This window comes from Bos indicus, chromosome 19 (genome assembly GCF_029378745.1).
Source record: "Bos indicus isolate NIAB-ARS_2022 breed Sahiwal x Tharparkar chromosome 19, NIAB-ARS_B.indTharparkar_mat_pri_1.0, whole genome shotgun sequence".
Classification (NCBI taxonomy): Eukaryota; Metazoa; Chordata; class Mammalia; order Artiodactyla; family Bovidae; genus Bos; species Bos indicus.
Window position 1 is genome coordinate 57221280 of NC_091778.1, and position 13520 is coordinate 57234799.

The 13520-nt window shown below is 65.0% G+C and overlaps 2 protein-coding genes across 2 annotated transcripts in view; one reads left to right on the top strand and one right to left on the bottom strand.

Moving 5' to 3' along the window:
• RECQL5 (RecQ like helicase 5) overlaps window positions 1–1523 on the top strand; it is a 29965-nt gene extending 28442 nt beyond the window's left edge. Inside the window, exons 17-20 of the mRNA XM_019981314.2 lie at window positions 14–104; window positions 299–517; window positions 697–766; window positions 856–1523. Coding sequence (XP_019836873.2) covers window positions 14–104; window positions 299–517; window positions 697–766; window positions 856–956 — 481 coding nt within the window. The 3' untranslated portion in view covers window positions 957–1523. The remainder of the gene's footprint in view (window positions 1–13; window positions 105–298; window positions 518–696; window positions 767–855) is intronic.
• A 16-nt stretch (window positions 1524–1539) lies between these two features.
• The window catches only part of MYO15B (myosin XVB), a 30183-nt gene continuing 18202 nt past the window's right edge, over window positions 1540–13520 (bottom strand). Inside the window, exons 30-63 of the mRNA XM_070774459.1 lie at window positions 13317–13478; window positions 12942–13042; window positions 12769–12845; window positions 12565–12649; window positions 12278–12367; window positions 12006–12109; window positions 11650–11907; window positions 11338–11419; window positions 10531–10972; window positions 10324–10414; window positions 9994–10210; window positions 9431–9543; window positions 9163–9222; window positions 8342–8417; window positions 8088–8206; window positions 7836–7954; window positions 7610–7751; window positions 7293–7404; window positions 7028–7185; window positions 6466–6611; window positions 6233–6293; window positions 6064–6136; window positions 5605–5681; window positions 4340–4416; window positions 4124–4239; window positions 3937–4031; window positions 3757–3834; window positions 3539–3635; window positions 3261–3406; window positions 3004–3119; window positions 2602–2747; window positions 2356–2489; window positions 2131–2271; window positions 1540–1963 (exon numbers count right to left, since the gene is read on the bottom strand). Of these exons, the coding sequence (XP_070630560.1) occupies window positions 1904–1963; window positions 2131–2271; window positions 2356–2489; window positions 2602–2747; window positions 3004–3119; window positions 3261–3406; window positions 3539–3635; window positions 3757–3834; window positions 3937–4031; window positions 4124–4239; window positions 4340–4416; window positions 5605–5681; window positions 6064–6136; window positions 6233–6293; window positions 6466–6611; window positions 7028–7185; window positions 7293–7404; window positions 7610–7751; window positions 7836–7954; window positions 8088–8206; window positions 8342–8417; window positions 9163–9222; window positions 9431–9543; window positions 9994–10210; window positions 10324–10414; window positions 10531–10972; window positions 11338–11419; window positions 11650–11907; window positions 12006–12109; window positions 12278–12367; window positions 12565–12649; window positions 12769–12845; window positions 12942–13042; window positions 13317–13478 (4171 nt within the window). The 3' untranslated portion in view covers window positions 1540–1903. The remainder of the gene's footprint in view (window positions 1964–2130; window positions 2272–2355; window positions 2490–2601; window positions 2748–3003; window positions 3120–3260; window positions 3407–3538; window positions 3636–3756; window positions 3835–3936; window positions 4032–4123; window positions 4240–4339; window positions 4417–5604; window positions 5682–6063; window positions 6137–6232; window positions 6294–6465; window positions 6612–7027; window positions 7186–7292; window positions 7405–7609; window positions 7752–7835; window positions 7955–8087; window positions 8207–8341; window positions 8418–9162; window positions 9223–9430; window positions 9544–9993; window positions 10211–10323; window positions 10415–10530; window positions 10973–11337; window positions 11420–11649; window positions 11908–12005; window positions 12110–12277; window positions 12368–12564; window positions 12650–12768; window positions 12846–12941; window positions 13043–13316; window positions 13479–13520) is intronic.

Genomic DNA, 13520 nt, shown 5'->3' on the forward strand with positions numbered 1-13520 from the left:
CCCCTCTGGCCAGTGCCTGCCCGCTCAGAGATCAGAGGCCCCCCGAAGGCCAGCCCAGCCCCACAGAGGAGGCACAGAGAGGCAAGCGGCCCAGACCCCAGCAGGTACCGAGAGGCACGAGGCTGCCATGCTGGAGCCTGCTTGGGGGGTTTCCGAGACAGTCTCCACTGTCCACACCCCAGGGCAGATGGGCCGGGCCAGAGGGAGCCAGCGGGCTTGGAGACCCCATCTTCCAGAAGGAAGGGAGGGGCCCAGAACAGGGGACCCCAGAGTGACCCTCTGCTGTGGCCCTGCCCAGGAGAGCCCAGGGAGCCAGGCTCAGAAGAGGCCACGTCCCTCAGCCAAGGCCTCCATCCTAGCTGAGGCGAAGGGCAGCGTCTCAGCCAGCGACCAGCGCCCCTCAATCCCCCAAGGCTCCTGCCAGCTCTTGGCACCCAGCATCTCCCTGAAGGAGGCTGCGAACGTGGTGGTCAAGTGTCTGACCCCCTTCTACAAGGAGGGCAAGTTTGCATCCAAGGTATGGTAGGTGGTTGGGCCCTGTTCTCCCCTGAGCCTGGGGCACTGGGGTGCAGACGGCGTGGGGGAAGCATGAGCCCAGGACAAGACAAGGCGGAAGCCCGCAGCCCCCTCCAGGGTCTGCCTTGCTCTGGGTCCTGGCGTGGGAGCTCCTGGCTCCTCCCTACACTCTCTCTCCAGGAACTGTTTAAAGCCTTCGCCCGCCACCTCTCACACTCACTGACCCAGAACCCCTGTCCGGGAAGAAGCGGTGAGTGTGAGTGGCACCAGCTGGGAGGGACTTGTGGGGGCTCCGCCGGGAGGGGACTGGCCCTCACGCCCCCTCCCCCCCGAATCTAGTGAAGGAAGAGGCGCAGGACGTCATCAAGCAGTTGTTCCACGGCCGAGGCCGGTGTGAGAGTGAAGCCGACTGGCACGGCCTGTGTGGCCCGCAGAGATGACCGATGGGGCCCACATTCCTGCCTGCCCCCCAGACTCCAGCATGGCCCGCCCGGCCTCGCTCAGGACCAGGGAGGGCGGGCGGCCTGCTCCTAGGCTCTCCCCGCCTCCAGCCCCACCTCACTTTGGAAATGGGCCTAGACGCCTCCCACAGCGAGGTCAGCCCAGCTTACTTTTTGCTCGCAAAGCCTGAGGCCCTCTTTCTCCTCGCCTGCCTGCCTTCCTGGCCCTCGCGGTTGAGTTTTCTGGGCCAGATCCCCAGGTGAGAAAGGGGCATATGGTGTGGTGGCTGCCAGAGGAGCAGAAGAAAACGGTCCCTCCCCCTCTTAAAACACTTTAAACTCAGGGCGAGGCCCAGCAGGCCATGCCGTCAAGCTGACTCGAGGAGCTGCCCTTGGTCCACCCCCCCCCCCGCCCTCTCCCCTCCAGATGCCGCCTGCAGCCCAGCCCAGGGGCAGAGCTCATGCCAAGAGAGGCAGCAGCCCGCCCTGCCCCAGCTCAGCTCCTGGTCGGGAAGGCTGGGCGGGACGTCAGCATTTCCAGGAGAATAAAGCGTCCGTTGGTTCTGACACGCACGCGCACAGCCCTGTTCTCTTGGGGGTTTTATTTCTTCAGCAGCCGCTCCTCCCAGGTCTGGGCACGTGCTGATGTGGGGCCAGGCCCCAGGTGGGCATCTCCCCGAGGCTGGGTGACCCCCTGACACCCAAGCCGAGTTCCCGCAGTCCCCACTGCAGGCCCACCCCAGAATGAGGCTCGCAGCACTTCCCCAGTTGAAGTCCCTGTAGCAGCCCCACTGTGGGCCGTGCTACAGTGGATTCCAGGACAGCCAAGCACTGAAGTCCAAACCAGACTGGCCTGACGGCACCCAGAGGAGATTGTCGAGGTGAGACGTGGGCCGGGGAGGGGTCCTGTCTCCGTCTCTGCTCCCGCCTTGGGTGTAGCGCGGCCACTAACTGGAAGGAGGGTTGCCGTCCAGCAGGAAGGTGATGGTGTGCTTCAGCTCCTGGGCCTGTGCGGGCGTGGCACATGAAGGCAGGGCTCCCCCGCCAGCCCCCGCCTTTGTCCCCAGCTCTGCCATGGCAGAGCCCTGGGTAGCAGCCTGGGCCCAGGCAGCTGGGCACACCGGGCCTGGGTGAGGCACTCGCCACCTTCTCAGGGCGCACAGAGTCCACCCACCTGCGGAAGCTCAAACCAGATGGTCTGGGGGTTGTCGGCTGAGCCGTAGTTGAGTTCCAGGCCAGGGGAGCCCTCTGCCTCCAGTGGGCTCAGCAGGTGGAGCCGCTGCAGGTCTCTCAGGGCGATGGAGCAGCACAGTTCCTGGGGGGTGGGGTCAGTGTCGGGGGTGGGAGATCAGTGCCCCGAGGGTGCCCAGGCCAGCAGAGGGGCAGAAGCCTGGCCCACCTGGGAGCCGGGGTCCATGAGGACGAGGTGCTGGCGGTTCAGCCCCAGGAGGCCGGGGCTGGGCAGGGCCGGATTGCTCACTCGTAGCACCAGGTAAACCGTGTAGCCGAAGAGGGGCAGCTCGCTCACAGCCTCTGCAGATGGAGAGCAGGGCTGGTGGAGAAGCTGCTTAGCTCCTCTACCCTTGGCCCTCCTTCCTGGGCGCCCCCGTCCCCCTCCCTGGCCGTCCCCCTGCCCCAGACCCACTGATGAAGCTGATCTGCGCTTCCTGGGGGCTGCATCCTTGTAGCTGCCTCAGTTCCCGGCCCATCAGGCTCTTCACAGTGGCCACATTCATCTGCCATTGCTGCTGCCACTGCTGCTGCCTTGGCACGTAAGCCAAGAGGTCTTGCCTAGGACACAGCCTGGTCAGGCGAGGCTGGGCAAACAGCTGGTGCTAAATCAATGAACTAGTGGCTCCCGTGGGTGAGACCAGGGATCCAGACACGTGGATGAGGTGTGGGCCCTGCCCTGGAGGAGTGTGGGGTAGGATGGGGGACAGGTGTACATAGCCCGCTGGGTTAGGGCCGTGAAGGGCACCAGTGGCCTCGACTTTGGAGGAGGGGGTAAGGGGGTGACAGGAGGCATGGTGGCTGCGTTCACACTCACTCTGAGGGGGGCTCCTCCGTGCTCCTGCTAAGCTGCTGCAAGGCAGCCAATCTGGCAAGTCGGGCGTCTTCCTGGGGGCTGAGCCCCAGCTTTCCCTGAAGGTAGTCCCGCAGCACCTGAGCGGGGCGGGGGCAGCAAGGGGGTGGCTCCTGAGCCTCAAGCCCACTGCTGCCACCCTCCCTTCTCCTTTGAGGGCAGGGAGTCTTGGAGGGCCCCTGCCCAGGCAGCTGAGGCTGGCACTACCGTGCAAGGCTGACCTGGCCGTAGTGGGTGCTGATGTAGGTGGGATTGTCAAAGTGCAGCCGGGTCTCCCAGCCGAGCCGCCGGCTGTGCAGGCTCACATCCAGACCCCCGAGCACGCTGTTAAGGTACTCCTGGGGCCACAGGGGCCGCACCAGCTCACCTGCACCAGGAGTTCACAACCTGAACAGGCTTACCAGGGCCAGCCCCGCCCACGGCCCGGCCAGCCCCAAGCGTGGGAACTGCCTCCCTCAAGGCCACAGCAGGGGAATCCTCCCCAGGCCAGGTGGCTCACCGTCCCCTTTGATGAGGAAGAGGGCAAACTCCTGCACTTCCTGGGGGTCCGTGATGCCCATCTGCCTGCACAACTCCTCCAGCACCTCTGCTGCCACCTAGACATGTGGACAGAGATGGGGGTGCCAGGGAAGAAATGGGACTTCGGGGGTGGGGGGGTTCCCAGGCTTCCCGTGTCTCCCCTGCCCCCCCTGCCCCCGGCTGTGGCCCTGCACTCACCGTGAAAGTGCGGATATTGGTCTTGTAATCCACACCCCCAGGCAAGTGAATTAGGACCAGGTGGACTACCTGTCCTTTCTGCCAGGGCAAGCGCAGGGTCAGTCCACCCATGGAAAGAGGCCCCAGCTCCTGCCACCCACAGGGAGTCCTGGAACGCTGCCCAGCCCGCACCCCCAGTACCAGGAAGGCCTGCATCTCGCCTGGGGAGGGCAGCCGCCGGCGCCCCCCATACTTGACTGTGCGCTGCAGGTGCTCTTGGCTGCTCTGGGCCAGCTCTGCAGAGAGGAGCCAGGCCGGGCTGTGAGCGTCTCCCAGCCCCTCCCTGAGCAGCCAAGACCCCAGCCCGGAATCCCCTCCCTGCCGGCACCTTGGTGAGGACCCCAGTCCTGCAGAAACTTGGTCACGTAGGGCATCAGCGTGTTCGACGGGGGGACGCAGCCCGTGAGGAGGCTGAGGAAGCGCCAGCCTCTCGCGCAGAGTTTCCTGCAGGGCAGAGAGCCTGGGCTTCAGGCTGGCCAGGCCGCAGTGCTCTGCTTTTCCTGAGAGGCCCCCCCCTGCCCCCCCACCCCCGTCCCCCACTCACGGCCGGGGGTGTCCTGTGACCTGTTTGATGGCCTGGCAGTAAACCTCATCCCTGAGATCCTCCTTCTCCTGGCAGAGCTGTGGGGACAGGAGGGGCAGGGCGGTGGGGGTGGGATGGCGTGGAATCTGAGGTCAGAGAGATCCTACTAATGGCCACGGTAGGGGGGCAGGTCGGGGTGACAGCCATGGTCCTCTCTCGGGCTTGGTCTCACTCGACTCAACAGCATCTGCACCACTGGCCATTCACCAAGTCACCAACTTCACCCGCTTCCAGGCCGAGCTGGGTCCTGTCCTCTTTCTCTGGTCCCTCTGTCCCAGTCGTCTCAGCTGACTCCCCTCACCACCGGGACCTCTAGAGGCTGCAGTGCCCTTGAGCCTCTGCCTCCAGCCCAGACGTCTCCCCTGAAGCCCAGACCCTCCGCTTGAAGACTGGAACTTCAGACTTCAGCAGATTCCGCCACAGGCCAGCCCTGCTCCCTCACCAGGCATCGTAGTGGGAGACCAGCCAGTGCCCTGGCCAAAGCCTTGGTGTCATCCTTGGCCTCTCTCTCACACACCACGTGCATTTCATAGCAAACCCTTCCTGCTGCCTCTGGGCCTGAGCCAGCACCATGTCTAACCTAGGATCATGGCAGTAACCCTTCCCTTGCCCTTAAACTCCCAGAATCACAGACAATAGCCAGAGCAAACCCAAGAATTGTAAGCCACGTCAGTCTTTCAAATTCTCCAGTGCTTTCCCCAGTCTTGAAAACTCAGACCTCCTGACAAACGGCAAGGCCTCCGTGCCCTGGACCCACCGCCCTTCCCGGTCCTCACCCTCCACTCCCCCTCACTCGCTGGCGCCAGGCTCCTCCTCTCCCCTCCCCGCCCCCCACACGCGTTGCCCTGAGGCACGCAGGCCTCACCCCCTCACTCCTTCAGGCCTCTGCTCCAGGGTCACCTTGTCACCAAGTCTGCTGCACCACAGCAGCCCCGCCCCTGCTCGCTCTCTCCATGGGACTCTTGGCCCTAGGCGCGCGGCATCAGGGTTTACGACCATCTCTTTAGGTGGTAAGCTCTGTGGGGGCTTCACCAACTTGGCCCAGTTGTCCTGGGCCCAGCGTGTAACAGCTGCTCAATGAACATCACCGGATGATTTGAACACGTAAAGAGGATGATGATGAGCAAGGAGAGGGGATGCCCTGGAGCCCCAGCAGGAAGGTCGAGAGGGGCCCCCAGGGCTCACTGTCTCCTCTGCAGCTTCTGGCACATTCAGCCCATGCTCACCTTCAGCAGCCCATAGAGGAGATCCAGCTCATTCTTGCCCCGTGGCTTGGACTGGTCCCCCATAAACTGCATCAGAGCTGTGGGCAGAACAAGATGCATGGTGAGCTGGGACGGGGCCCTGGCCCTGGCCCTGCCTGGTGCCATCGCTACGCGGGGCCATCTCGTGCCTTGCTGTCAAGATGCATGGGAGCCAAGCGGAGTGGCAGCCCCAGCCTTACCAGTGAGACAGGGTTCAGAGATGCTGTGGGCCCCAGGGCTACACAGAGCGCATAGTGAGCTGGGCCCACCACTGCCTTCCCGCACAGACCCCGTACAAGCCACAACCCCTTGAGCATGAGTAGAAGGGAGGGCCACGTGGCACAGGAGCCACCAGTGCGCCTCCCTGAGAAGGCAAACTCAAGAAGGCAACTGGACTCCTAGGTCGCAGGCACAGGGACCCAAGAGGCTGTGGCCACTCACCCTGGAAGCTCTCCACAGCTTGCCTGTTCGTGTCCTCATCACTGAAGCTGATGAGCGATTCCTGGATGGGAGCCTGCAGCCAAAGAGGCTGGGCTGTAGGTCTGGGGCTGGCGGGGCAGGGCCAGCGGGCAGGTCTGCGGGCCTGGCTTCCCTGCACTGTCCCCTTTACCTTGCTGTACTGCACCAGGCTGGCCGTGGCCTTCTCAGCATCTCCACCGGTCTGGGCCGGCCTGAGGGGGGACGGGGGAGGACATCTCTGCTTGCTCAGCCCTCCCCACCCCCCATCCCAGGCCGGGTCTAGAGGGTACAGATAACCCTGGCCCGGGGGCTTCAAGCAGGGAGGCCCACTTCAGGGGGACTGAGGATGGGCTGGCGTGGGATGGGGGCAGGAAGGGCACTCACAGGGTCTGGGGTTTCCGGAAGTAGCGCAGGGCAAACTCCTGCATGGTGTAGTCGGAGTCCGTGGGCAGGGCCACGTAGGCCACAGAGGGGGACAGGCTGGTGGCCGAGTTGTCACTGCGCGCCTGGCTCCAGGCGTGGGTGGGGAACTTGGAAACACAGGAGACTGGTGCCACCCGAGGGTCCACTGGCCTGTCCCGAGGCCCTGCCCCAGCCCCCAGCCCCCAGCCCCGCCCACCCCAAGAGGAGCAGGCAGAGCGGCTGCAGTGAGCACACCACCAGAAGCCAGGGAGATCAAGAGCCATTTATTGAGCATTTTTCAGGCGCCACCATACTAGGTACCACGAGGGCCACACGAGAGGCGGACAGCCTCACCCCTGCCCACGGGGAGCTCACAGTCTTGCTGGGGAGAGACAGGGCAAGAAACTGGGAGCAGGCAGAGGGGCAGCACCAGGCCAAGCGCTGCCCACCAGGCAAGCGGGTGGTCCTCGGCCGCCTGGGGGCCACGGAGCCCTTTCCTAGGCTCCTAGTGAGGCCTTGCCTCGGCTTCTCCCGTCTTCCTCACCTCCGATGCCCTATCCCACTCTCTGCGCTGCAGCTGACCCTTGTGCCCCTGGCTGCTCCTCTGCTCCGTTGAGAAGAATGAGTCTGGAGCAGCTGCCGGCTGCACGATGTCAGCAGGGAAGAGTCCGGAGCGGCCGCCCGTGGAGCCGAACTGCCAGCCTAGAGACGTCCAAGGACGGATCCTCACCCACGCACCGTCCCCCCCGCCCCGTGCCCACTGGAGGCGCCGCCTCATCTGCCCGCCACCCTGCTTGGTCCACAGATACCTGGCTCCAGGGTGGCCACCGGCAGCAGTTTGATGAGGTCCCCACGTTGGAAGCTGAGGAGGCTGTGGTCATCGGTGATGTAGCTTCGCAGGGCAATGACATAGCCAGAGTCCTGCAGGTGGGCAGGCAGGTGAGGGGCCAGCCTGCTTGTGACCCCTTCCTCCCTGTCCCCTCTGCTCCCCTGCTGGCCTCACTCTCCACCCAGCGTCCCCAACTCCAGGCAGCTCGAAGGAGCGTGGCTGACAGCCCCGAGACCAGCCAAGGTGGACTGGGCAGCAGGCAGCAGCGGTGGAGGCCCCCTGCCAGCCCACACTTGCCTTCTTGAGCTCGCTCAGGAAGAGCTCGACCATAGCCTTGATGGCTCCCGCCCGAGCCGTGTGCAGCACCAGCTGTTCACTCTTCAGCGACAGCTCCAGGGTGGAGCTGGCCGGGCACTCCACGCCCAGCACCTCAGCAAAGCTGCGCCCAGGGTGAGGGCATGAGCCGGGGGGCCGTCTCACCAGCCCATCCCCGCCCTCTGCCCCAGCCCTGGCCTCCGCTCACCTGTACGAGCAGAGAGTCTTCAGCTGGTCGGGGTGCAGGCTGGGGCCCTGGGTCATCTTGAGCAGTCTCAGCCCCCGGTGGGACACAGCCAGCAGCTGCACATCGCTGCCGCTCTCGCCCTGCTCGGAAGGCGGGTGGGTCACAGCCCGGCTCCCGGCTCCAGGCCACTGTCCACCCAGCCCGCCCCAGCTCTCATCCTGCTGCCGAGGGATCCAGCTGGCACCCAGCCGCTGCCAACCCAGCCTCACTGACCGAGACAGGGAAGATGCGGGAGAAGTAATTGGCCCAGTTGTTCCTGGCGGCCACCACGATGCGCTTCTTGACGCCGTCCTCAGCCGTATCCAGTGAGTCCAGGCCCACCTCCAGGTCTCCTGCGGGTGGGAAGAGCCCCAGCCTGTCCCCAGGCTCCTTCACAGCGGGGACCCCAGAGTTTACTGCCTCCCTCTGGACAGGCGCAACCCGCATCACTCCAGCTCCCTGAGCCTTCCGTGGTCCCTGGACCCTACCCAGCAGGTCTTTCATCTTGCGCCTCTCGTCCTGGGAGATGCGGATGCAGGACTCGGCAAAGGTGTCCCTCAGGATCTGGGGGCAAAGCCATGTAGTCACCACCCGGTCCCGAGGGCTCAGCGCGCCCCAGATGCAGCCACGCACAGAGGAAAAGCTGCAGGGCCCCATGGGCACGACACTGAGGGACGCAGGGGCTTCCAAGCTCAGGGCTGCATCCACCCGGAGCTCCCACCTGCCCCCCCAGATGCCTGCACTAGTTGAGCTGCTGCTCCTCCTTCAGCTAAGCATCCCTGAAAGAACAGACCTGTGGGAGGAGGGGGTGCTGTAGAACTGGGGGGAGCAAACATGAGCCTCTGGGAGCGTCCACGGGCCGCAGGCAGGCGCCGGTGAGCACCTGCTGTGTGCCTGGCCTGTGTTGGGTGCTGCATGCTCTTCGTTTTTGAACCCTCGTTATGAGTCAAAAAAGGGCTTCCCTGGTGGCTCAGACAGTAAAGAATCTGCCTGCAGTGCAGGAGACCTGGGTTCGATTTCTGGGTCAGGAAGATGCCCCGGAGGAGGGCATGGCAACCCACTCCAGTGTTCTTGCCTTGGAGAATCCCATGGACAGTGGAGCCTGGCGGGCCATGGAGTTGCAAAGAATTGGACAGGACTAAGAGACTAACACACAGAAGTCAAAAACGGTCCTCATTCTGAAGGATGTTGTGAGGAATAAATAAAGGCAGGCAGGGCTTGAAACACGCCAGTGCCCCACGGTGGTAGCCTGGCCAGGGGTGGGGAGCGTGGTCTGTCTGCACATACCCCGGTGGGGCCGGGTGCTCACCTGCTCACAGAGGAGCCTGAGGCAGTAGGGGTGGCTGAAGCTCTCCCGGGGGTAGAACACCTGGATGGGGGCACGGGAGACCGAGAGTGGGCGGGTGGTCCCCCCGCCAGCCCGGCTCCCGCCCCACCTCGCCTCCGGGGCTCAGATGAAACCAGGCAAGGAGGTGGGCAGTGGGGAGCCGACGCCGGGGTCCCAGGCTGGCTCCTCCACAGCCTGTGCCCCGCCCCCCACCCAGAGCAGCTGGGGTGAAGCCCACCCTGGTGCCCACCTCCTTGCGCAGGAACAGCCTCCAGGGGGCGCTGGCATAGGAGAAGCACACGCTGCCTGAGGGCACGAGCAGCTGGGTGGAGACCCCCTGGTCCCCCATGGGCTCCACCAAGCCTGGCAGATGGAGGGGCCGAAGAGCATCAGGTGTGGACCTGCCTGGGGGCACGGGGTGATGGGGGCACAGGCAGAGAAGACCCTCCTCTCCAGAGCCCCGCACGCCCGGCCAGCTTCATCTCTGCCGCTCCCTCCCACCTGCTGTCCCAACTCCCGCCTCCAGCTGTCCCAGACGTGCGTGGGCCCTCCCTGACCACGTCAGCAGGGCCACTAAATTCTTGCCGGGGCCAACGCCCTATGTGTGACAGTCCGTCTGTGCCAGACAGGCCCCGGGGGTGCCCCGGCCCTGCCCCCAACGGGAACGCGGAAGCTGGGGCTCCTCGCCTACGGCTCCAAAGTCCAGAAGCCCGAGCCGCTGACCTTGGCATTGTGAGCTTGGATAGGTCCTTGGGAATCCCCCCTACCGTGCCCCCTCCAAAGCCCACCTAGCAGGAATGTGGGGTTCCTTACTGCGGGGCTCAGCTGGAGGGCTCGCTGGCTCCCAGGGCGGAGGCAGTGGAGGTGCGGGTGGAGGGGGTGGTTTCTGGGCAGTGGGTGGGTTCTGGCCAAACAGCTCTTGAAGGGGCCCCTGCTTCTCCTTGATGGAGCTGGACGGCATCAGCCGTGGTCGGGCCCTGGGTCGAGGGGCCACGGCCGGTGGGGGGGCCTTCCCTGGGCTGGGGAGCGTCTGGGAACACAGGGAACACACAGAGGCTGTGACCCAGGGCCAAGTTCACCCCAGGGAGCCTCAGGAGGATTCCAGAGCTGAGCGGCTATGCTCTGGACCAGAGGGCACCTCACCTGAGGGGGCGAGGAGGCACCACTGATCCCCAGCTTAGCCAGAGCCTCATCCTTAGGGTTGTTTTTCTTTAGGAAACTTTGGGGGGGCTTCCTGAAAGAAGGAAGAGGTCACAAGTTCACAGGGTGACTCTCTGGGGAGCGGTTAGCCCCCCCTCCCCTCCCCCCTTTCCTCTCCCCTTCCCCTCCCCTCCCCCCTTCCCCTGGCACCTCGCCGGCTGCACGGGCACAGGCACAGGGCCAGGGCGGCTCTGGTACATGCGGATGATGTTGCGGATCTCCCTGCTGGGCTCTGCCCGCCAGGGCTCAGGGTCCGAGCTACGCACCACGGCTTTGCCCCCGGCCGGCCTGTGCCCCCCGCCAGGCCCCACCTCCGTGGCTGGCTCAGCCTCGGCCTCCTGTGCAGCTCTGGCTGCACCTTGCGACAGTGGCGGCTTCTTCACCACCTGGGGAGGCGGAGCTGAGGGCCCTGCCCATGAAGAGAGGAAAGACGTGAGACCCTGTGCAGAACCCCGAAGGCCCAGCCTGCCCCCCGCCTCCTCACCACCTGCTCTCTGTTCCTCCTCTTCTGGCTCCTCGTCCTGCACCTCTGCCTGGGGGATCTTAACCTTGGCTGGAGGCTTCATGGTCTTCACCTTGCTCGGCTGCTGCCCTGTAAATGCCCCCCAGATGGTCCTGTCTATTACCTTCCACTTGGCCCGCCCCTCTGAGCTTCCCTGGTGGCTCAGATGGTAGAGAATCCTGCCTGCAATGCAGGAGACCTGGGTTCGATCTCTGGGTTGGGAAGATCCCCTGGAAGAGGGCATGGCAACCCACTCCAGTATCCTTGCCTGGAGAATCCCCATGGACAGAGAAGCCGGGCAGGCTACAGTCCGTGGGGTCACAAAGAGTTGCACACGACTGAGTGACATTGGGCTCCTGGATGGGCCACCCTGACTAGAGGGCAACCTCCCATCCCCTGGCCAGGCTGGGGCGGTGTCTGAGTCTGTGTCTGATTGCCTCCCCAGGGATGCTCACCCAACTTCTGGAAATAGTCTCGCTTCTGTTGGAAGCTCCTGGGCCGTGGGTGCCTGTCTTCAGCCTCCTGCGGGGCCTCCTGCTGGCAGGAAGGGGAACAGAAGGAGCAGCCTTGCCGGCCAAGTTGCCACTCGCACAGTGCACCCACTCGGACCCGAAGGGCCGAGGCCGGGCAGCATCTTTTCTGCATCGCCCTGTGGCCCCATCCCCAACCCCCCACGTCTCCCACATCTGCAGCCCTGAAACCAGCTGCCCATCCCAGGCCCTGCCATCTCCCCAGCCTTGGCTCCTCACCCTCAGGCGGGCACCTACCAACTCCAGGCCACTCTCTGGCTCCTTCTGGGGGGTGGGTGTCTTGGGCTCGTGGGTGATGGCTGGAGGAGGTGAGGTCAGGGAAGCTGCTGTAGGGGCTGGGCCCGGGGCCGTGGCTGGGGCTGGAGCTGTGGCTGGAGCTGGAGCTGCAGCTGGGGCTGGGGCTGGGGCCAGGGCCAGGGCCTGACTCTGCTTCTGGAGTTGCTTTGCCTGCTGCTCCAGGGACAAGGTCATGGCCTGGGTGGTCATCTGCTGGGCCTGATGGACGGGGCGTGATGCGCCAGATGAGAGCCAGCCTCGCCTCTCCCTGCAGGCTGGTACCCACAAGGCGATCCGTGGGCCCCACCATTCCTCACCAGGATCCGTGCTTGCTGGTTGATGAAGTCCTGCTGCTGGGCCGCCAGCTGCCTCACGTCCAAACTGGGAAGCACGGGCTGTGGCTGTGGTGGTACCACCATGGCTGGGGGCATGGTGGGCAGGCAGGCAGTCAGGGCAGATTAGCGCCATGGCCGAGCTCCCAGCCCCCTGCCCACTGTGCCCTCCAGGCGGGACCTTCCCTCCTCTAGTCCCGGTCCGCCACACCCCCACCCCCCGAAGAAGGGACCGGGCGGCCACAGTCCAGTCTTACCTGGGACCGGCCCCATGGCTGGCATCATGGGCATGGGTGCTGGCATCATGGCTGGCTGGTAGCTGGGCATCTGCACCATCCCTGGGTACACTGCAGGGACAGGGTCCTCCCACATCAGTGCCCACCCAGGCCCTCAGACAGCCTCCCTCCAGCCCCAGGCGAGGAGATGAGCATGGGCCACCGGGGTGCAGGCTGGAGCTCTGACGCCAGCCGCGTGGGAAGCCTGGCCCACACCTCCCCCCGTCCGTGGGCAGGGAGACCCCGGATGGGCTCAGCCCTGCACTCACCCATGGGGTAGCTGCCTTGCTGCATGGGCCCCATGGCACCCCCTCCCTTCATGCGGCCACTCAGAGCCCTGCCTTGCTCCAGATCCTGTGAAGGCAAAAGTCACAGGTCAAAAGGTCAGAGCTAGAGTCCTAGGAGGGCTGGGAGAGGCAGCAAAGGCCCCAGAACAGGAGGGACCGGGCTGGGCTGGGGTGCAGGACACTCACGCTGAGGCCAGGGGAGAGGACTGGCTTGAAGAGGTGGTCCAGGAAGCCATCCAGACTCCCTGAGGTCCGGGACTCACCTACGGAGAACTGGTGTCACCTGCTGGGGGCAGGGGCTTCCTGCAAACCCATTCTCATCGCCCTGCCCACCCGAGTGTGCCCACTCCCCGCCTTACCTGTGAGCCCCCTGCTGGGCAATGTTGGGGCTGGACCCGGAGGTGGGCCTGGGGGCAGTGAGGGGGCCTGGATGCTGGGGGCCAGGGGGATATTCTCGGCTCTGCAGGAGACAGTGGGCCCAGCTAAGGGGTTGGTGGGGCCACCTCCAGCCATGGAGGCCCAGCTAAGGAGGTGGGGTGCCCAGGCTGAGGCAGGGTGTAGAAGCTGCCATGGAGAGGGCGGGGGGTGGTCGGGGTCATCCCCACGGGATGGGAGGAGGCTTGGGGGCTGGACCTGTGGCAGCACCAGGGAACCCCAGGGTATGACAGGGTGGCGGTGGGGTCGCCTACAACAGGATAGGGACAGGAGCCAGAGGTGCTGGGGGTGGCACCTACAGGCCACGGGGGGCGATGGGGTAGCTGTGATGCCAGGCTGGGTCCCCCAGGTCCTCGGTCTGGCCAATCAAGTCCAGCACAAAGTCACAGCCGGCCAAGTCTCTCCAGGAGTCCCTGCAGTGCAGTGACACAGACCAGCCACGCGGGGGCGGGTCCAGGCCTCTGGGTGAGACAGGGGCAGGGAGGAGAGGGTGGTCAGCCAGG